This window comes from Vidua macroura, chromosome 4 (genome assembly GCF_024509145.1).
Source record: "Vidua macroura isolate BioBank_ID:100142 chromosome 4, ASM2450914v1, whole genome shotgun sequence".
NCBI classification, from domain to species: domain Eukaryota; kingdom Metazoa; phylum Chordata; class Aves; order Passeriformes; family Viduidae; genus Vidua; species Vidua macroura.
The window spans coordinates 30,562,332-30,585,927 of NC_071574.1; the positions used below are offsets into that span (position 1 = coordinate 30,562,332).

Sequence of the window (23,596 nt, forward strand, 5' to 3'; positions counted from 1 at the left end):
ATAAACTTCATTTTAGACAGAAGATGTCTTTCTGTTGCCTTATTGGCAATTATTTTAGGAGAAGAGTAAGTGAAGGAACCAGTGCATCTTGCTTAGAAAAGCAGATCTGATTAAGAATCCCATGTTTCTTATTTCTGAGACCATCAATCATTTACCTAAGCGATGTAAGTATGTGAAGAATATACTTCTTATTCAAAATTAACTTATTGTTGATGACATTTACTTCATATTTTCATGAATAAGCAAATATGAATTTGCCTTTTTAATGAAAAGCACATAAGTATACTCTCATAACCATTAATTATAAATGGTTAAATGTCTCTTTATGTCTCTATCCTAGAGGAAGCTTACGTTCTTGCTTTGTTTTGCTTTTTACTTTGCCAGTTCAAGAAGTGATATTTAAATCCCCAGGGGTCAAAAATCATGTGGTTTTATTTATGATGAGCAGAACTTGAAATTACTGAGGCTGTAATCTGATATGCATTTAAGCATAGCTTCACCATGGGGGGAATGATTCTTAGTCTAGTCCTGTGTCTTCTGTTCTGCATCTTGTGATGCAGTATTTGTGTGGATTTGCAGAATTGGTACAGTGGGGTAAAAGAGAACCCAGAAGGGCAGGAGTGATGTGGATGGGGTTTCAGCTCTTGTCAGAATATGGATCAAGCATGTTTTTTCCAAGTAAAATCTCTTTTGAGTTGTTCTATTGCAGCAGATGGTGGCAAATGCCCTGGTACACCAGTCCCCTAATGTGTTCTAAAATTGTGGCTGCTTTAGTGAAGAAACAAACCAAGCCTTGGATAACACAATCCATGCTGTACTGGGGATTAGCAGCTTCTTATAAAGAGCAGCCCTTTGTCTGGCACCTGCAAGAACTACAGAGATGCTAAAGTCTGTATGCATTTCTGTAGTGGAACCTTAAATGATAGATGTATGTAGATGTTGTGATTACAACAATTTCACATGAGTGTCTTCACTTCTGAATCTTGGTGAAGGTGTAGAAAGTTTTCATCCTTGCATCCAGTATTTGATGTTTACATCCCCATTTTTTTTGCTGTAGAAGCAGTAATCAGGAAATTCTGTAGTTAAATTTGAATGTGCATTTGAACTTTTTATGAAACCCACCTTTAATCTACATTCTTTTGCCTTCTCATGTTTTAAAATTGATCACTATGATCCTGCAGAACTGTGTTGAAACTGTTAGCACTACTTGTAGGAAAAGAATACTACAAAAAATTAATCATGGAGGGGTGGTCTAACACAAATGGTGAATTAATTTGGGTTTTAAAAAATTAATTATTTGCCTTTTTGCAGTGTTTTCTGTATGGATTTGTGAGATTGTTCTTGCCCCTAGGTTCTTAAATCTATCAAAAATGTTTTTGCCTGTAGTAGTTCATAGTTTAGAACAGTGTTATCATGGTACATAGGCTTGTATGTGATGAACAAATATAACTCCAGGAACACTGATGTGGTAGAACTGAAGAACAGATTGTCGTAATGAAGGCTCTACCACGAGATGAATTTAGCTTTCTGTTTAACAAGTAGAGCAAGGAAATAACACTTATTGTCCTATTCTATAATGTAATTGTTTTAGCTACTCAGAAATAAGCTGTTAAGCACAGAGGTTGTTTTCAGCCACAAGCAGAGTTTGGACAGGACCATGTGGGCAAACAGCATCTCTGCTGTACAGTCTTCCACGTTCAAAAGAAATTCGAAAAATTAAGAAAGCTATATAAGGATGTTAAACTTATTTCTTAATTACTTCAAAGGAAATTTTATACTGATCCTAGAAAAATCCAATTTCATTCAGTGGTAGCCCTGAATGAACAGTTTTTCTGAAGAAAATATCTTATTTTATGTATTTGGTTTTCCAAAATAAAGTAATAGGTTATCCAGTGTAATATGATCTAGATGATCTAGGTGATTCAGTTTCTCAGCCTTTGTGTCCTTATTTTATTTCCCTTGCTATGTGAGCTGCTTACCTTATTAATTATTTGCTTTAAGTAGAATGTTTTATAGGCTCAAGAATTTGAAATACACTATAAACACAAATAGTAATCTCTTTTTAAATTTTCTTAATCTGGTATGTGTCTGAACATGTATGAAATGGTGCAAGATTTAATGAACTGAAGTCATGTGTGATTGTATGCAATACTGGCAGATTAATTAATTTTTAATGATTGGTTGTCTCCTTCTCTCAAACAGCTGAGTGAATTGTGGTATCACCTGTAGTTACCAGCTATTTGGAATCAAATTTAGATGCTTTCCTTACTTAAGATAAAATTGCGTATGTAATTCATCTTTCATGATCACTATATTCACAGAGTTGATTTCTTTCGCCTGTTCTCAGTGTTAAAAACTTTCTTTGCTTCTGTAGCTGAGATCTTTTTGAGGCTAAAATGAAAGAGATTCTGTTCTAGTAAACACAACAGACTTAAGAGCTTATTAAGTTTCAGTGGCTTTGCATTAATGTAATCTTGCAGTGTTGGATAAATATTGGATAAATCTTATGCCTTAACAAAATGGTGATCTTTGCAATGGTAGGATAGAGTCAGTGTACTGTTGCAAGTGGCAGGATGTATGTCACCTGAAGAGCCTTGTTTGACTTCCACGGTTTTATGTTGCAAGTTTAGTTGTCTGTGAGGAAAGGTTGCTTTGGCAGTGGAAGCTTACACTAGACTGTATTCCTAATCCCTCTTAGATTTTTGGAGAGCTGAAGGCCTGGTCACCATCAAAAGAAGGAGTTTTCACTTTGCTTTAGTAGAACTTGTAAAAGAAGCTTTCAGAAGTTTTCTGAAAGCCTGCTTTGGTTTCTGTGAGGTGCAACATCCAGCTCCTTTCACTTCAATTAATGCATGCCAAACCTGTTTGGTTTTCAGGTATGTCAGAACACAGCAGTGAATCCACAACACTTGATGAGTCTCATCCATCTGCAGAAGAGATCCAGTCTGGCTGTGAGGTGATTGGGTGATAGTTATATTAGTGTAAAATCAACCAATCCTAACAAGTTTCAGATTCCCAAAAATTCTGCTGTACATAGCACAGTGTTGTTAGTATGGGGATATGAGTTCATGCACAGCATCTTGAATGGGTGGGGTTGGTTTTAAGACACCATTAAGAAGTTAATTAATTCATAGCAAAGGATTATTTCAGCCAGTAGCCTGTTGCTGTGCTACAGTATTTGTTTTGTAATTTGAATAGATTTAGGCATGGTAGAATCTGAAATGTGTGAGCATTGCAGGAAGAAAGGGCTGGTATTCAAAGGCATCAATCTTTGTGTAGCCTTACTATAACAAGGTATCCTATCTACTGCTGAAGAATTGAATCTTTTTTTTTTCCCTGAGAGCAGATACAGTTTTCACCTTCTCTATGGAGAAGTCTGTGACAGATTTGAATTATGAACAAATTCTTAATGTTCCCAATATTATTTAGCTAATCAGGTGTGTTTCTTTCAGAAAGATAGAGTCAACATTTTCCTGACTGTTCTAGAGTAAAAATGAAAAAAAGTAATGCAGACTTTATCACGATTGGAGTTTCAGTGACAGTGAATTGTTTTTAAACTTTCAGTAAAAACAGAATATTAAAGATTGTCTTTAGCTTATTTCCAGATCTGATATTTGTAAACACAGATGTACAAAGAAAATACAGATTGTTACTGAAGGACGATTCTATTTTTTCAAAATAAAACATGCATCTGAAATGCAATGTTTTCCTCTAGAGCTTATGTCATTCATGTCTAATACATCAATACAAATTTAGGAACTTACTTAGATTTATAGTAGGTTGTTTATACATATGATAAATTTTCTTCTGAGGAATCAATTTCTTTGTATGCTTAGTTTAAGACAGCTGTGGGCTACACTTGCCGAAGAGACACTTGATTGAGCAATCATACTCCCTATTTCAGCAGAAATGCTGCTTTGGCTTGGTTGTTTAGTTTTCTCTTAGGTCAATAACCTTACCATGGTTGTGTGAAGTTACAGGAACACATCCAAAGGTAAAGAGAAACGGCTGCTGGATCTGGCAGTAGCCTACAGTCAGAGTAAGTATTTTTGAGATACTGCACTGCTGATGCTGTGGCCAGTCCTTCATTCTCAGTGGTTTCTTCACTGCATTACTACCTGCTCTGTTTAATAGTTGCAAGTGTTGGAGGTGTGCCTGCTTTGGAGACTTGATGGGAGTGGAAATATTACCCATCCTCTTTTTGAGCACAGGTCACTTTCTTTTGATCTGCCGTGTTTCCGGAATCTTGTTTGCTGTACAAATACATTGTTCTGGCTCAGAAGGAGGTGAAGGGATGGTGAAAGCTGCTGGGGGGAAGAGCTGGGGGGAAAAGGGCAAGGACTGGTTCTTGACAGCAATGCAAGCTTAAATTGTTAACTAAAATAGAGATGGTGGTTTCTTGTTATGTCCGAGTTAAATTAGCAGTTTATCCCGCTTCCCCTTTTCAGCTGCTCATTTCATGGCTTAAATGATTGTCTGACCTCATTGCAAACTGATTCAACTCACTGAAGCTGGAAAATTAACCTGGTGAAAAGGCCTATTGCCAGGCTAGTGAGTTGTGTGTGGTGACTGTAGTCAGGTGAGTGTTGGGGAAGTGAGGCACTGTGTGGTTCACAGTAGAGACTGGAAAGTAGAGTGGTGAAATATCCCCTTTTCAGCAGTGGGAAATTGTTGTCGTTCAAACGTAGCATGGAACTGACATTAACAAGTAATTTTTTGCCTTCTCTGAACTAGATACATAGGTCTGACTCAAGTAGGAATGCCAAAAAGATAGGTGAATTGCTTCTAGTTGTCCAGAGAAGATGATTAATTTTTGTTTCCTAATGTATGTATTTGAGATGTGTGCATATGCTTTGAGCATGTGTATCTCTGAATAAAAGCATAAAAATATATCAATGTCAATATTTGCAAAATTATTTGAGATTCTTGTTGAGAAGCACCGAAGTCAAGGTGTTTTTCCTTTAATTAGAGATGCAGTTCTGTTTGTGATCCCTAGCAAAGTGCCCCTTGACAGAAGAGGACTTTCCCTTTGCACTGTGTTATCTGATAATTTGCAGAAAAAAGAACAAAAGTAGCTGTGAACTGGACGTGGCCTATGCTAATTCTTCTGTATTGTGCAAGTAGCTGTGACAGGCCAAGCCTTTTGAAAAATACCTCACTTGACCATTTCAAGTAGAAGTGTAGTTCCTAGCAGTCTTAGAGCTTAATTAAGCATATATGAGATTTAGAGCAAGCTTAAGAAACTTGAGCTATTCGACAGATTTCCCAAATCAAAATGTGATGTGGCAGGTAACTAGGGCATCTAGTCTAATGAAGTTGTATAGCAACTCTCTGTGAGGAGCAAGGAATTGGACTTGATGATCTTTATGGATCCCTTACAACTTGAGATAGTCTATATTCTATGAAATGAAACAGATTACTGTTTTAAAAGTACTCATAAAGTAAGCATAGACCTTTTTGTGTGCTTCAGTAGAAGCACATTTATTGGAGCCCATAGACAGTGATTAGTTAGAAAAAGTCTTGAGAAGCCTCAAGACTAATAAAGGAAATCAGACTCACAAATGTAAATGAAGTGGCCATATGTGAAAGTGGAAGCAATATTAGTAATGAGGTGCAACAGAAGATGTTCCAGTTAAGAATTATGCAAGTGATGCTCAGTAAGTACCAGTAAAATCTTTGTGTTATAATGATACTCTGTAAAGCTTCAGGTGTGGTTGGAGAAGCTGATGGTACTTCAGATCCTGATCTCAGGCTGTGCCTCTTCCTGACCCTTGGGCTGAAAAGAGCTGGTTCAGTTTGATGAGTTAAGAGCTTTAAGGGTATAAGGGTACCTATTCTCAAGTACCTGTAGATGGTACACCTTGTCTTGCCAGTCTAGCACAAGTGTACGGGCTGGTTTGAGGACTTCAGACAACTTTTATGTAAGTGAGCGAACACTGCCTCAGTTGTGTGTTGATTTTTCTGCTGTTTACTCTTTAGATGACTGATGAAGCTGCCTTGCAGAGTTAGGAGTAGCTTTTTGAAAGGGATGAAATTTTCACTTCCTCCTAATTTTGGGGTGTTAAGCTTCCATTCTCTCTTCAGGTGCTTGTAAATGATGTGCAGTTCTTCTGGGAATGTCTCTTCAAGGCTATACCTTAGGTTCTACTTGAAAGCAGTGTACTTGAAACACAGCTGCTGCTACTGTTCATGATGAAGCTGCATTTGAAACTAACTTTGAATCCTGAATTCTCTTGGTACTTTTGAATTCTTTTTGCGCTTCTGCATTTCACTTCACGTTTGCTGCTGTTGATTTAATGAGAATTGCATACCAACAGTTTAGTCAGAAGGTGGCACTATATTATGATTAAGTAAGAAGCAACCGAAACTATTTTAAAGTTTGGAATCATTGCTTTTCTTGTAACACATGATTAAACATATTGCTCTTCTCTAGTATTATTGTTTATGAATTGCTAGTACAATTTTTTTACCCAAGCTCATTGTAATTTGAGATACAGAAACTACTCTAAGGCTCAAGTGTGCACATAAAACATTTGTCTGAGCCCATGCATCATTTGTGTCTTACTCCCCCAATGCCAATGGGTTAAATTTTTGTTTTCCTTTACTCTTAGATCTGGAAACTTTAAATTACTTCTGACTGAGCTGTGCTAGAGTATTATTGTGATTCAATGATGTGATTAAGTAAACATATACAGACAGAGTATATCAGAGTATTTCCAGTTGGAGTTTGAAATAAAATGAACTGTTCTGAAACCCATACATCAAATATTTTCATATGGATTACTTACTGGAAATGTAAGGCAAACTCTAACCTGTTTCTTTTTACAGGGAAGTGCAATGGCTCAAGAATCTCCCAAAAATTCAGCGGCAGAAATTCCTGTGACTAGCAATGGACAGCTGGAAGATTCTCATGAACGCAGCTTTAACAGGGTCAGAATTTTCTTTGCTGTCTGTTACGGTACCATTATCAGAAATGCTGAAGTTAGAATTTGATGCATAGCAGTCTTCACTTGACATGGTTTTCTGGAGATTTACTGAAAAAACGCCTTAGAAGCTCATAGATTATTCTAAGAGTTGATGTAACACAGTGCGGTTGCATATTGCAATGATCTTTTTTTGTGTAAAAGGCACGTTCATAGGGGCAGAAGCCGAGCTCTTCCCCCTCGCCTCGGTACAGGCGGAAGATCAGTTTTGCGCGTGCCCGGGCGTCCAGTAGAGGGCGCTAGGGCACAGCGTGTGGAATTTGGCGTCGGGCTCCTTTTATTTGGATTTTCGTTTGGAATTGTCCACGTTTATTTGGTATCTGCTGAGGCTTAGGTTTTAAAGACAGCTGTTAGGTTTTAACAGTTCCATACTGACTTGCAGTGCAGAACTATTCTTAAAAGAAATACTCAGCAGAACTTCAACATTTTATTCTGTTTTACTAAAATGCTGATTAGAGGGGGGCAACCTTCATAAGATTTGTTGTTCAACTAAGATCTACCAGTGACATAATGTAAAAATTAGTAGAGTGCTTAATGAAATAAAGTTAAAACTACATTTATATGAAGATGCATGTTTAGAGAGACAAGCTTGGGAAATGCATCTTGAAGTGGTAAGGAATTTGGGTTCACCTCAAAGCAGGGAAGCAGACTTAAGTAATTTGAAGCTTGACGTCCTTGCTGCCGCTGTGACTTGACTGCTGTCTAAGTTACCTTTTCCTTCCATAGTGATTCTTCTCCAGTGCAGTGCATGTATTTTTGTACAGCAAATGGAACTTGCACTCTTGGGGACTGCATTAGGGCCTTTGCTCAGGCAAAATGTAAAGCTGGAATTTTAAGGTGGTTTTTGTCTGTGGCCATATGTGAAAGTTGGAGTAGATTTTTCCTGCATGCTAATAGTTTTGCTGGCTTGGAGTCAACTATATTTTGAAACTTCTGCTTTGACAAAAATGGGTCAAATCTTTGGTCAAATTGCAGAAAAACCTGTACTCTGCAAGCATATTTCAACTTGCTGTAATTATTTTTGCAGTGCTTATTCTGAGATCAATGAAGAAGTGCACTTCAATTATTTTTTTGAACTGTCTTGTACAAGTTCACACCTGCATGTGTGACCTGAAGTCAGAATATGTGATAATCAAGGCTTCTTATAAACAAAACAAATTTCTTGGAAATAACATCTAGGTCTGTTTACTAATCTGTTAGTCTCAAATTCTAATATTTAGCTTTTATTCATCTTGCTTCATGTTTGTTATTTCTAATGCTTAATGCCATGCTTTCTCTTTTTTTCCTTGCCAGGTAATTTTTTGCTTTAACCTAAAGCAATATGCATTGCACCACAAAACTTTTGGGGTCTTTTTTCCTACAGCTTATGGAAATGACAAGCCAAGTACTGGTTTTTATGCAGTCACTTAAGAAAGGGGCAAGAAACCCTGACCACTCTAATTTGTACTGTTACCAAAATGCTCAGTAAGAGTATGTGACCACAGTAGAGTTTGAGCACTCAAGTGTGCTGATTTTGATTGCACCTGCTTGGGAAGCTGGGGAACAAAGTTATTTTAATTTCCTGCTTCCTTATTTGTATGATCAGGGAAATATTAATCTAGATGCTGTACAATTCAGATGTAAAGAACACAATAATACTAGTTCCGTAGTTTTTTAGTCTTCTACACCATCAAAGGCTTGAGCAGCTTTGATGGCATGTTTTTGAGAGAAGAGGTATTTGTACAACTTTTCTTTATAATTCTTTAATTACAAAGCTGCACTTTCCTCTAGAGTCATGTTCCGTTTGGCACTTCCATCAGACCTCATCCATAAGCTGCTCAGGCATGAAAATGCACATTTGTATTTCACCAAATGCAGTATTAATATGCATTCAAGCATGAGAAATATTTAATTTTGTGAGGCAGTGCAGAGCAAATGTATTTACCTGGAAATGACAAGTAGGGTTGCTCCTTTAAAGAAAGATGTGATTCGTTTTGCAGAACATCAGACAGCATAGATGGTCATAATGTCATTTCAGAAGGAAGTATGTTAGTTCCATTTTTGTGGGAATGTGACATGGCAGCAATTGGTGCATCTTCTTGGTATAAAGCATATTTAAAAGGTAACTTAAATGTTTTCCTAACTGTAAAATCCCAGTCAGAAATATGCTGGTACATTCTAATTCTCTAATAAGTCATGCCCATGGAATTCAGACAAGTTTTGTCCTGCCCATATGATGGATGGAAACTCTTTTACTAAAAAAAGCTGTAACTTCAGTCATCATTGGATTGAATATCTAACGTTCTTTCAGTACAGAAAAGCTTGACATGGTGCTTTTAAACTCTCCAAGCTCTGCTGGATCTCAGTTGAGCTTTAGGAACTTGATTTATGGAACTGTTCGATTTTGTTTGGGTATTTGTTAGAACACTTCAGCATTTCCTGATCAAAAGTTTTTCTTATTACTTTGTATAAGAAAGCCCAACGTACAAAAAGTCTGTCTGGTTTATATTATTCACTTGTTTTACTTCACTTATCCCTGACTTCTAGAGCTGTTTTCCTCCCATGCTGTAGTAACGATGTGATTAGCACAGTGGTGTTTTATTGTGACTAGGGGGACTGTGGACAGTAGGAAGGAGTGGGGAAGGTACATTATTGCTGTTACTTCTATATGCAAGAACGTGCCATATAGTGTGAGAGCTGCATAGGAATAAACTAATTTTTTCAGAAACCAGTCTGATCTGCCTGTAAAGATATTCAAGCAGCTGTAAGCAATTTGTTATGTTTAAACTATTGCACAAAATCTACATGATATTCTCATGTTTGAGCCAGAATTTGTTTCATTTCATTTTTGATACTGCCTTTTCTCCTGGTTCTTATTGTACTTTCATGGGAACAAACCATAGTTAAGCATGCATGTAAAACCAGTAATAAACTTCAGGATGCAAAAGGATAATGAACTTTTTTGTGAATCTTCAATTTGTCTTACTAGAATTACGAAATAAGGTCTGGGATCTGATGAATCTGAATGCATGTGTTCACTGTCTTGTTCTGTAATTTTACTGCTAGGCTGTACAAATAGATAAGGTCAATTCTCTTGATTTTTACCTTCTGAAAAAAAAAGCCAACCTTGTCACTTGTATTCTGCCTGAAATGTCTGAGTTAATATCTTAGGGTTTTGCTATGTTGACTGACATAGTTAGATTTTTACTTAGGGTAATTCTAGTTTAATTAATGTAGAACTGATTTAAAATATATTTCTACAGCCATGTCAGTCTAGAACCGTGTCAGTCTAGAACTGTGTCTGTTCTAGAAAACTGCTTTGAGGAGATAAAAAAGTCAAATGTTCTTCATACAGTCTGAAAAACCAAAAATATGCATGTTAATGATGAGAGTGAGAGGGAAACTAAAACTGGATTGTAGTATGACATTAGGTAAATCAAAAGGATGTAGTAGAAAGGGTCTTCTGGTTGAAGAGCAGTGTATTGGAGAATAGAAGAAATGTGTTAGTCTGTTATTTGCCACTTCATCAAAGATTAAAGCCTTCAGGTCTTCTCCCATTTATTTATGTTGAATTTATACTGATGTGAGGATCTAGTGGCTCAATTAATGGAGAATAGGAACTGAGTGATGTAATGGGGCAAAGAGAAGAAGAAAATGCTGAATATGTACAAGGAGCTCTACTTGCACGTGATTTTGATAAGAAGTTAAAGTTCAGAGCCCATGTATCTTACTGAATAGCCGTTATGTCTATCTGCATAACCTTTTGTTCCATAGGGCTTGTAATCACACTTTAAGCCGTGAACTTTACAACCAGATAGATATGTTGTAAATTTTTCCTGAAGTCAACTTGAGTAGTTTTATTTAAAATGTCATCCACCATTAAAAACAAGCAAGCATATGATTGGTCTGATATTAGTTGTTCCACTGTTTAACTAGCCATTGGTGTGAGATTTTAAGAATATCTTAATGCAAGGTATTAAAGGCAAGTAAAACTGTATCTGTCAAACCTCCTGTTAGTACTAAGCAGAATTTAATGCTTAGTGATGCATTACTAATGGACTAATATAACTAAGAAATTAATAGTGTTGTTTCCTTAGTTGCTCCTTAGTTAAGTAAGTTTCTATAAATTAAGTTTTGGCTGGGTTGGTTTCTGCTGTTGGAGAAACAATACGGTTCTTGTCTTTCCTCTCTTCATTTTAGATTATTATGGATAGCATGATTGGAAAGTATAATTTTGGAAATAGTCTCGTAATTCAGCCAACATTCCTTCATGAACATGCATTCTGAACTACTTCTTTGCTGTGTCTGCTGTCTCAACAGGACTGCTATGTCAAAAATCCGTACTGGTTCATCAGATGATCTGTATAATAGAGTTGTGTAAATCAGGTTAACTTGACTAAAATATATTTAGTTTAATATAGTGATTTGAAGTCATTAAAATGGGATTCTTAACAAATGGTTAAAGTGGCTTAAATGTTCTATGATGTATAGATTTGAACTGTCTTGACTAGACCTAATTAAGCTAGTGCACTTATTCTGTTCAGCTGTATTTCATGCTTTTGCTTCTTGCTAGATGTCTGAGAATGGAGTAGGTAATGCAACCTTTTAACTTGGGAATCTTCTGAGTTGTGGGTTTTTTTATACTTCTAGCTCTGGGTCTCAGTGAACTTACAGAATTAAAATGCTTCTGCTAGGTGGTAATTGCATAAACATGGTTTTAGCCTCATACAAATCAAAATTATTAATGAAGCATTTTTCTGGGAATCTGTTCTCACTTCCTATCTTGTAAGAGACAAACTTACATTTAGTGGGAACAAAAACAAAAGCTATTTATGTTGCCTTCTTAACATTCAAACATTAAATACACTCATACCTTCCTTTAAGTGTGACATTTTGTGCAGTGTTTCTAAATTAACCCTCTTTGTAAGTTATTGAAGGGATAAACTGTTTTGTCAGGTTTTTTTCAGCTAGCTTTTTTATTTATCTACACTTGTGTAAAGAAAAAAAAAGCGCAAGCACAATCAGTTGCAAGAATGACATTAAAACTTTTTGTTTACATACAGCAATGTGTCTCCCCTGAACAGTAACTTGCATGTTTGTAAACAACAAAAAGGTATTGTTTTGATAAGCACTGACTTTTTGTCAATTCTAGTCATGTGTAAATCAACAAATGGTAAAGTTGTCTTTTTAATTCATATGCAAGAGTATCATTTTTCACAAAGATATATTTGAACTGGTTTATAGGTGTTAAAAAAGGGGTTTGAATTGAACTTTGCCTTTCTTTAAATTGAACTTTGCCTTTTTGACAGTGGAAAAAAAGTAGATGTCTTCGAACAAGTATGTGTTTGTATACATATACGTATGTATATATATTAGTGTAAAAAAGTCTGGTATATATATGCACAATTGTAGATCTTTAACATTTTCATATTCCAAATACCAAGTTTTTGTTTAAGAGATGGATGCATTTGTAGTATTTTGATTTAATTCTGTAGTTTGTTCAGCTTGTGTTTAATTTCAGATTAGAATTACATTGAGTGTACAGAAGTAGTGAATTTGCTTAGGTTTAGATACAAGAAAGCAGATGTTTACAAAGATGTTTTACAAAGCAGATGTTCTGCATTTTAACCTTAAATACAGATGATTGCTTAGATTCCTATTGCGAACCTGTTTAAGCAGGTTAGCTGTCTACATTTGTTTGATTTCAGGTTTAGATATTTCTGAAAACTACACAACACGCCAGGGTGCCTTCAGGAAAAAAATAATTCATGCCATGTCCTTTTCTGAAATCAGTGCATCTTCTCTGCAATCTGGTTATCCTTTTTCATGTCTCTCTGCTTTTTCAGCTTCTAGTGACTTGCTACATTTTGAGTTAAATGGACTCTATTAGCTAAACTGAGTTGAAGCAAAGGTTTTCCAGCATACTACCAACTGCAAGTACTTAAATGGAAGCAGTAATGTTAATTCAGTTGTGAAGACTGAAAACAGTATGTATCCAAAGTTCTGATATGCTTGATTTGGGAGATCAGGTTCTGCATATGACTACTATTTATGTTTCATGCTGTTTCTTTTTCTTCTTTTTCTTTTTTGTATGATGCTTCAGGTACACAAATGTGGCATGATCTATTATCACATAGCCTGTTCATGTAAGTGAATGTTTGGCTGTAGGAATTGGTTACTCTTTGCAGTAACATGCTGGGTTTTTGATGTCAGTGAAATTTCTGGAATTCACATGGCAATATTAATTTGCTGGAGTTCATATATTTGTAGTTCTTCCTTTTTTCTTCTTCCCAGTGGTTTGTACTAAACTGAAGACAGCTAAATAAATCCGGGGGGATGTGATCCAAAATTACTTCTTGACAATCTGAGCCTCTAGGCAGTATCAGTACCATTCTTATGCGCTACCTTGCTTCTGGTTTGTGGATTGAGCGACTACAGTTACAGGCCAAACATGAATTAGATTGTAAAGGTTATGATTTCTTTGTAATTAGAAGCATTGCATGGATCATAAGCAGTTACTACATGTGTCTAGACACAGATGTCTTAAAGTTATATATAGCTTTTCTCTAGTGGTCCTCTATACTTACCCATTTTTTTACCTCTGTATGAAAGCAGAGGCGATGCAGTACCTGACTTCAGACACTGACAGTTTACTGATTTCTTGATGCTTTTATTTTTTTGTAACTGTATTTTACCTTTTTGCTTTCACTTTTATAGTACTTTTTCACTCACTTTTTACTTGCATGAATTAATGGTTTTAAATTGCTTTAAAACCTGAACTTTTTAAAAGTATTATGTCTAATTCCATAACACCAGAGGCTTAAACTTCAATTAGATCACTGGCAATATAGTCCAGGAAACGTGGGGAGCTTTTTGCAGAGGTAAATAAGACAGCAAAAAATGGGCAGTAGGATGGTATGTGAGCTGTGGTGTGTGGAGTCTTTCTTAAGCCTGTGCTGGGTTTCAGTGAAGACTTTGATTACTTGAGAGCTAGTTGAAATAGTTGATCTAGCCCTCAAAAGTTAAACAAGGTGATCTCAGGCAATTTTAAATGAAGGAGTTTCAAAAGCAAACAACAGAATAGGTGCTCAGAAGGAAGCTGTTTTAAGTGATGCCTTTCTGGATGTCTCTCCCATATAAAATATTGAAAAGATTTAATGTGCTATTTGTAAGAAATAAGGATGCTATGAATTTTTAGGCTATTCCTTGCTTAGTGATTTTTTTTTTTTAATCTTCAACATTATGATAGTTGCTTCCATATTTTTGGTTTGTAAGGTGTTTTCTGCTTAATAATCTTATATCATTCTGCACCCCTGTCACTTTTTAACTGGATACTTTATTAAACTGACGTGCTTGCTTGAACCAGCTTCAGACCACATGATGCTTCTGGCCACATTTTTGGTAACTGCTTCTCTAAGACATGGCATTCTACTTCGTTATCCATATAACAAAAGTATCTAGAATAAATACTCAGAATATGCTTACAGTGTTTCTCATTCATTTGTATTTTATTTGTGCATACCAGTAGAAAGCAGTGACAGCAGCAAGGACTTTTTAGGCTAAAGGCAGAATTGCTTGTCTGAGAGCTGCTGAAACTGTATTATAATACTTTAGAGTCACTTACATTGCTTTTTTTTTTTTTTTTTGTCTTTAAGTTTTCCTTTTTATTCATATATTTTCCAGGACTTGAAATGTTCATTACCAGTTGGACTTGGACTTTCTGAAACCAAAATAATATCTCATGGCTTTGATGGTGCCAAAGAGGGAGTTGTTGAGGCAGGACAATTTCCAAGTAAAGGTAAGTGGGTTTTTTTTGTATTTCTCAATTTAAAACCTTTTGTTTTAAAAACCATATTCTTACATGGTCAGAAACACAATGTTCTGTAGCTGCTTTGAGCAGTTTGGATGAATGTACACATTTGAGATTTGCATTACCAACAACCAGTTTATCTTCTTTTGTAGCTGGGTTGTTAAGATAGAGAATATATGCTATACTTGTAGTATCTGTCAAGAGACTGGAGGAAACTACTTAGAGCTGAATTGGTTTGCACTTACGGGAAGGGAAGGCCTTGGGCACCTTGAACTGGTGTCAGGCTGAAGAATTTTACTATTACATTGTGTTGAAGTTTTCTTCACTTTTGAAGTTATTGTTTTGATTTGAAACATAACTGGAGAGTTATTTATTTGTTAAACACACTTCACTGAGCGAGAGTAGATTAAAAAGTGGGATTCTTCTTGTCATATTAATGCATGCCTTATAGAACCTAAGTGGTATTAAGCAATGAAAAATGCAAAGTGATAGACAAGCCAATAATGTCACTATTTCCTGTCTAAAAGCAATAGAATACCATTACATTATATGGGTAAATGGTATTCAGTAAATTATGTACCTTTGACAGTTTCTGCATTTGAAAGATTTGAAATTATCTCAGTTATGCAGCTATGAAAATAAGTCTCTTTGTAGTCATTTAATTTAATTTAATTTACATTTTGCTTCATTTCCTGTTTGGTAAAATTCTTGGCTTATGAAAACAGTTGATTTACATGTTGTACTTTACATATATTACAAAGTGAATGCTGTGTTATTTTATGTCTTTGAAAATAGCAAAATATCTAGCTAAAAACTGGAGCAGATGGCAAACTGCTCACTATTCCTGCCTTTTTGTATTCTATTACTAGGATAACTGTTGCAGCTGTTAAGTGTATTAGCCTGTAAGGGAAAAGTGTCTGAAGATGTTTCAACAAACACTAATGTGTTTGAAATGCAAATGTTCTGTGGAAATTTCTGCACACAAATTAGGAGCTTTGGACACTTTGGCTATCACAGATTTTCAGCAAGGGTATTTCTTGGGATATTTCCTGATGTTCTAACAAAATCAGATAGAGAGAAGTGGTAAAAGCTAGGGCTTTCTATGAAACCATGGACAAAAGTTGAATGATTGCCCTATTTCTAAAAATTCTGTCTTCTGTTTGGGTGTCCTTATTAGGGCTTCGTTTTTGAATGCAAAGTAGACAGTACTGGAGAGGAAGGGCTTTTAGGATTTGAGGGATGTTGAATGATGAAGCATGCATAAGGCTGTGTTAATACTTTGTCAAATGATAAGGATTTTTTTAACTGCTTGTCTTGGCTCGCTCGCTGAAATGATTCAGGCAAGATCTTGCAGTCAAACTTTTATGCCTGGATGAATTCAGTTGCAGCTCTTATGCAACGTATATCTACAGAAGGACACAGCAAGTGAGCTATCTTTGTCTCATCTTTTCTCTGCAGTTGGATCCAAATCATTGGATCCAATATTACATTGGTAATATTTACCCCATGTTAGCAGTGCTCTGTGGAGTGTTTTAAAGCTGATTGTTGATCCAATTACTTTCAGTGATGTTTTGGTGTTACTGATAACTAAATTTTGTTGAAACTGCAAAGTTTAGGTTTAATTTTCTTTCCCCTCAGCACACTGTTAGCCCTGAAGTATACTGGAATTTCTCAGCAAAAGCAATTAAAGTTCCTCCCCAGTATGGTGGTCATTCATCATTACAGAGGAAGATCTTACTTCTTTTTTAAATCCTGAAAATTCCATAAGGATGCTGGTTCAGATTTATCTGTTATGAAAGAGTGGCAAAGCTCTGAAAAGCATAATGAGCATAATCCTAAAACAGCTTAGAGAACACACACAGTGCAGGTCATTTAAAGTTGGTTGCTTTTTGTTTTGGTTTGGGTTTTTTTGTTTGTCTTTTGTTTGTTTTTTTAAGAGAAAAAGCAAGTGCTATAAAATTTCATTTGGGAATGAGTTTACACTCTTTCACAGCTAATAACTTGTATGATCTTCAGGATAGCTTATTGCTGCATGTTTACACAGACTTAAAAGCCGATGTCAATAAAGTGTATCTGAAATTGGCAGAGATTTCAGGGCTTACTTCACCTCTTAATGCTTTAAGTACTGTTCAGTGGCAGTGCAGAGTGAATTCTACCTAGACCTGCAAAAGAGTGTTTCAGCTACTTATTGTTATGTATTGTTATATAACAATCTTCCATGGAGTTTTCTGGTTTTGGTCTGTACTTCACTGATGAGCCCTTCAGTTGTATTTTGATCTTACAGAAAAAAAGAATGGTCATCATGACCTAGAGAAAAAGATTAAATCTAAGAAAACTTGGAGTAGTTTACATGGAGAGATGCACCTCTTAAAAAACATTTCCATCAGAAATTCCAACAACGTTTCTGTGAATACTTTTATAGTTGCTGAAGCAAATGCTTCTTTGTTTTGAAAATGTGTCTCTGTAAGAGTGCACATTCACTTCGAAGAAAAGATTATGTATTTTCATTGTTAAATGTCCCATTTTCAGGTTCCTCAGCATCACCCAAATCATCTGTTATATCTCCTAGCAGTGCAGCAGCTAGCAGACTGGCTGGACAAGGTTGTGATTTAATTATTCCCACAGGTATTAAAGCACTGAATGGATAATGCCCTTGTCTCTGCTGAGACTGTACTAACCCTTCCATGTTTCTAATTATTTGATGTACTATTAGTTGGAAATGAAATTTCTGTGGGATTTTGGTGGCTTTTACTTCAACAGTTTACAAATTAACCTCTGCTTTCCTCTCTCTAAGCTGCTTTTACTCTGTAAAATTAAAATTATAGCTAATATTAATAATAACTAACAGTAGATAAAACAGTTGAGTGACCAAAATCTTTTATTTAGGTTAAAGCTGAAACTTTTAGCATTTTTAGCATATTGCAGTAGACTATGGGGGCAGCCATTAGGAATGCACAACACTCAAACTCAGCTTTGCCACTTGACTCATTTTGTGCCTATGGGCAAATTACTTAATATCTTAGTCTGCTTACTTCTGCATAAAAGGAGAAAACTCAGTTACCTCATAAATGTGTTGAGAGGGTTAATTACTTAATGTTTGCACAGCATGTTGAAGATGTACAAACACAGTAGAACTTGATGCTAAAGGAGTATCTTGAGGCATCTGTATAGACTTTTTTCCAAACTCTTGCTTGCATAGATAACTTGGCAAGACTAAGGTGACTGTAAGTAACAGTAGGGATCAGTCAGGAGTAGTTAAAATCAGTGTGCACATGAATAAATAAAAATGTTGCTTAAAAAGTGACGATACTTAGCAGTTTTTAATATTTAGGACACTAGGAATTTTGTAAAACTGAAACATGGAATCCATGTGATATCACATACTAGCTTGAAAATGCTGAGTAATGGCAGTTTGTGTGTGATGATTGGCCCTAGGTATTTTAATTAGTTGCTTTAAATTTCTTCTTTGCTAGTTTGTAGAATTAATTGTTCCTAATATAATGAGCTAATAAAACTGAAATAAATTAAATATTGGCTGAACACATCTTCTGGAAAGAATGACTTTCATTGGAAAAGATTAAAAAACTCTGTTCTTAATGACAACAGTATGCCAGTAATGGTTGTTTAATGGTCTTCAGGTTGTAAACAGACTTATAGATTGACTAAATGCAAAAGAGTGTTCAACTGTTGGAGTTTTTAAACATAGATATAAATGTCTCAAAAATAATAAGGATAAACCTGTCTCAAAAGCTGTTTTAAGCTTTCAGTGTGCTTAATTCAGCCTATAACTTCTTGAAATAGTGATATATACATTTTATATCAGTTTTAAAGTAAGTCTTTCTTTCTGGAACTGATTTTAAAAACCTGCTTATTCATCTTAAGTTCATTCTGTCACCTTGCTCTGCTTTTGGATGTGCAATTGCACAAATCTTCCATACCTGCTACTAATCCCTTAAAACAAGCTAAGAAACAAAAACCCCAGACCCAAGGCCTTGAATATTTGCTTTGTGTCTGACACAGGGGGCAGAGCTCAGCAGAAGAGTGGACCTGTTGTGTTAGCAGATGAAGTAAAGAATCCAGCGATGGAGAAACTGGAATTGGTGAGAAAGTGGAGCTTAAACACTTACAAGGTATGCAGCTTTGTGTGTGTGTATGTATGTATGTATTCTGTAAATGAGTTTGCTACTAGGTAGGAATAGAGCTGTATGAAAGTAAGCTGTTGTGGCAGTGAGCATAAGCAAGAATGTATAGGAAAGGCTTAGTTTTCTTCCAAATGTAACGTTCTTTGTTAAATCCCTGGTGTAATGTGGAAAATCTTTAATAGGTATTACTGATTTAGCAAGGTAAAGAATGTTCCATTTCTAAAGTTCCCTTCGTCATTCCAAATGTAGAGATTTCAGCGCTAAAGTTTGGAATTGTTTTTTTTGCTGGTTTTGAGTTGACTGCTGATAAAATAAGATTTTAGGTGATGTGAAAAAATCAGGGGTATCTAGAAGTTCAAAACTTGTTAATTGCTATTCTGATGGTTTTGTTTCATCTTGGCTGATGTTTTTTTCTTAGTGTTGTAATAGTTGCTTCTATTTGTGTGTGTTTTATGTGCTTATTCTTCATGATCAGTTCAGATTTGATGAAATTAAAAGGGTAACATAAGAATAATGAAAAGGTGCTTAAAGCACACCAGTTTTCTAGAAGTGACTCTCATTAAAAACCTATAAGGTAAGGAACAATTGTTACTGGAATGCATTCCTGTCAAAAGTTTAAAGAAAGACCCGTTTTGAAAAATAGCTTCTTGTTATACCTACAGCCTAAATAATAGAGTTGTGGACAGGTGCATCAGTGAGGTCTACATCAAACCATGAAGAAATTAACAATCTATGGCAAGGAAAGTCTGAATCCCTCCAGTGTTCTTTAGATCCAGATAAAAGAACATCCTCCTCAGTAAGGATGAGAAGCAGGGATGGAGACATTCTATCCCTAGTAGATGCTTTTGCTGTCTTTCTGATAGAATCAGAAGTTTATTTTTAATTTTTTTTATGTCTAATTAAATGTCTTTTAGATTTGCTACTTTTCTTGTCATCTAAATATTGCAGCAACTGCAGAAGTTGCTGTCCAATGGTATCCTGGGGTGCCTTAGGAAGAACATTGCCAGCAGGTTGAGGGAGATGATCCTACCCTGCTGTTCAGTCCTGGTGAGGCACATCTGGAGTGCTGTGTCCAGTCCTGGGCTCCTCAGGACAAGAGAGATATGGACCTTCTGGAGCTGGTCCAGTGGAGAGCAGCAAAGATGGTGAAGGGACTGGAGCAGCTTTTGTATGAGGAAAGGCTGAGGGAGCTGGGCCTGTTCACCCTGGAGAAGAGATGACTTAGAGGTGACCTCATGAATGCCTATAAAGTATCTGAGGGGAGGGTATCAAGAGGATGGATGCAGGTTCTTCCCAGTGGTGCCAAGCAACAGGACAAGAGGCAGTGGGCAGAACCTGATGCACAGGAAGTTCCACCTGAACATGAGGAAGAACTTTACTGTGCAGGTGACCGAGCCCTGTAACAGGTTGCCCAGAGAGGTTGTGGAGTCTCCCTCACTGGAGATATTCAAGAACCCTCTGGATACAATCCTGTGCAACGTGCTCTGGGATGGACTTGCTTGAGCAGAGATGTTGAACCAGGGGACCCACTGTGGTCCTTTCTGACCTGACCCATTGTGTGATTTTGTCAGCTACTTTGGAGTGCACTGTGGTACAATCAGAACATGTACTATTCAGCTGAAGCTGTTCTTTAAAATTCTCTTGTCTCTTTAAAATATTGACTCGGGATCAAATCTCCTATACCACAACGAAATAGGACAGGACTTGGCCTTATTCTGTATTTTTGGTACCTTGATTTAGAAAACAAACCCACAAAAACTCACAATGTCTCAAACTCACTGGCATGAACCAACAGCCAGAGGACAAGTGAAAAATGTTGGGGAAAGGGGTCTTGGATCTCTGTTTAGAACACTATTTCTTTGGCTGTAGTGTCTGCAAAGTTCAGATTTTTCGTTTTCTTTTATGGCTTAAGCCTCCCCTTTGCTGAAATCCAGAATCACACCAGTAATGACATAGCAAACAAAGACTAGCATTTTCAGAAAACAACATGTTTACTTTTATCTATTCCCAAACATGCCTAAGGAGATGTGTCAGTTATGATCTTTCTAGAGTTCCATATTCACTTGCTGTTCACTCTTTTTTTTGAGACATAAGATCATTCTGAGAACTTACAAATTCATTTTGAGTTGATAGAGTATTGTGCAACTGTACTTGGAGATGCCATATATTTGTGTTGTGGGCTTCATACAAAAAGCATATTTGATATGGTTAAGGACAATATTTAAATTTGCAGACATATTGGCTTGCTTTGGTTCCCATCAGGAAGATCATGGGAAGAAGTGTCCTCCTTATCTCATGATAGCTAATTGTTCATAAGTTTGAAGATGCAGAAATAAAGGACAGGAGTAAATGTCAGTACTTGAATCCCTCTGAATTTAAAATCCCTGGTATTATTGTACCAGACATTAATCTACAAGGGGATTTAGTGGTGAAATATGCTGTTAGGAAGTTCTTTAGGAATCTGACATGAGTAGTTCTTATACCACAGTGTCTGTATCAGGGGTTGAGAAAGCTAAATTATTGAATGTGTTCAGAAGTCATTCCCATCTGTAAATGCCTTTGTAACTACCATTGCCCTTCACATTCTCCAGTCAAATGCTCCCTAGTAATCATGAGTTAGTGTGAAGAGAAATTGCCCTTCTTTCCATAGTCTAGTGGCAAGATCTTGTTCTGTTCTTTCTTCTCTCCATGCTTTCTCCTTTGGATGAGAAAGAGGTTTTCAGTCTAGCAGAAACATTTAGTCAAGAGTCTTCTTGACTTTCAGCAATTCTAAGAAGCTTGTCTTTTTGTTTTTCATACAACTTCTTAAACTTTGAGGGGGGGAAAAGGCAAATCTGTTTTACAAACCTCTCTAACACTGGGCTAATAGAACATTTATTTTATGTCCAGAAATGCCTCTGTTCATCTTTGGCATATACAAGTTCAAATATATTTCTCTTAAATGTATTCTGGTAACCTTTTTTTACTCTGAGTTGTTTTTCTTAAGCTTTGCATTGGATGACTTCTTTTTGAGTTGCATGGTCTTTTCTATGACAGTTTCCTTTATAGATACTCTTAGAACAAAGTACAATGGAATTAATGTGTAGAATTTTCTTTGCTAGTGATAATACAGAGCAACTTGTATGCTTGTACTAGTCCACTTAGAACTGGAGTAAATCAAAATAGATTAGGGCATTTTCTCTATCTTTTGCTGCATCTAAGTTAACAAAGTATGCAATCTAAGTCTTTCCAATTACTGGTTTTTCCTCACTTGTCATTGCTGGGCTTTTTTAGGTGTTTTGCTGTGACTTATGAAGCAAATACCCCTTGGCTGAAAATAATTCCTACATTTGTAATTTATTCTTGCTTTCAAAAATTTTGCTTTCCATGATTTAGATTTTTCTCTTGCATTTCTATGGGGGTTTGTGTGTGTGCACGTCAGCTCTTTTGGAAGATAGCCAAAATTTGACCATCACTTCCATAGTTCCTAATGAAAGGCTCATTTATGCTCTGAGCACACTCAGAGCTGTATTTTGCCATTTCTCTTGGAGTCTTTGGTAGTAAAGTTGTATCCTCTGTTATGATTTGTTATGCTCTCCCAAATTTCTGATGCTTAGCAGACAAACGTCACCTAGATTAGCTGTGCTTTTTCTTGTGAATTACTTCAATCTAACAAAGTAGCCCAAATAGTCTGTGTCTTCTGACCTAAACCTTATGGGTCATGACCAACTTGATCTCCTTAATCATATTTGAGTCTCTTCTGTGTTCTTCTATTACATTAAGAAAGGACATGGAAGTTCTAGCAGGTTGAATGTGCATCTCCTTTGGACATGAGTAAAGATGGTATTAAACTAAAGTCCTTGAATTGGGAAACCCTGGGAGATCAAGGCTGTGGTATATTTTGGGACTATGTTACAAGATAAGTTTAGGCATTATCTCACCAAAAAATAATTTAAAATAGCGGCTCTGTACTTAGGTTAAGTCCTTTCAGAGCAGTCGTGGCCTTGACTACCAGCTTAATTTCCTTGTACCTTTTGTTGCTAGCAGTAATTTTTCATATGTCTAAGTTGGTTATCCATTCACGCCTTGTGACCACAGATTAACTTCAAGTAACTTACTAGAGCAGTAAATAATTCTGCTTTCCATAGAGAAACTGTATAGCTTTGCTACACATCTGCTTTGCAAATGTCTTCTCCCGTGTCTCAGTCAAGGGAAACCCCAGGGTGCATCTTGGGAGGCTCACTGCCAAGCTGGGCTCGAATCTCTGGCAGAGAAGGTGTCGCAGCTCAGTGGAATGTGGTAGCAGCCTGCTCTGTCACAGCCATAGGCTGGGTGAGAGTGTCTACAGCTGCGTAAGAGCACATTTCCTGCTCAGTGTGTTAATGAACTGCAAGCCTACTGAGAATTTGACTTATGACAGAAAAAAATAGTTTTTCTGAGTAAATCATCTCCATTTTATAGATGTGTAAATAATAAGTGCATTTTAATACTTTTGCATATTTCTCAGTAGGAGTTCCCAGTTTCCTAATCAGCTTTAAAAAAACGTGCTGAAAACCACCACCTTCTTACTTGCCCCCTAAAAAAACCCTCAAAACTAACATTTCTGGAAAATTTAACATGGATGTTCAGATCAGATAATTGGTAGACAAAGCCCAAAAGATTACTAACTAGATGTTTTTATGCAGAATAGTAATGCTCCTATT

General features: G+C 36.3%; 1 protein-coding gene across 8 annotated transcripts in view; it reads left to right on the forward strand.

Moving 5' to 3' along the window:
- Positions 1 to 23,596, forward strand: part of ARFIP1 (ADP ribosylation factor interacting protein 1) — a 40,811-nt gene that overhangs the window by 1,518 nt on the left and 15,697 nt on the right. Inside the window, exons 2-7 of one of the 8 annotated variants that reach the window (XM_053975960.1) lie at positions 59 to 164; positions 2,877 to 2,956; positions 6,829 to 6,930; positions 14,646 to 14,760; positions 17,302 to 17,397; positions 18,793 to 18,902. In XM_053975960.1, the coding sequence (XP_053831935.1) occupies positions 122 to 164; positions 2,877 to 2,956; positions 6,829 to 6,930; positions 14,646 to 14,760; positions 17,302 to 17,397; positions 18,793 to 18,902 (546 nt within the window). In that variant the 5' untranslated portion in view covers positions 59 to 121. Of the gene's footprint in view, positions 1 to 58; positions 165 to 2,876; positions 2,957 to 4,539; positions 4,580 to 6,084; positions 6,237 to 6,828; positions 6,931 to 14,645; positions 14,761 to 17,301; positions 17,398 to 18,792; positions 18,903 to 23,596 lie in introns of those variants that run through there. The other 7 variants (XM_053975961.1, XM_053975963.1, XM_053975962.1 and 4 more) reach the window with 7 other exon arrangements.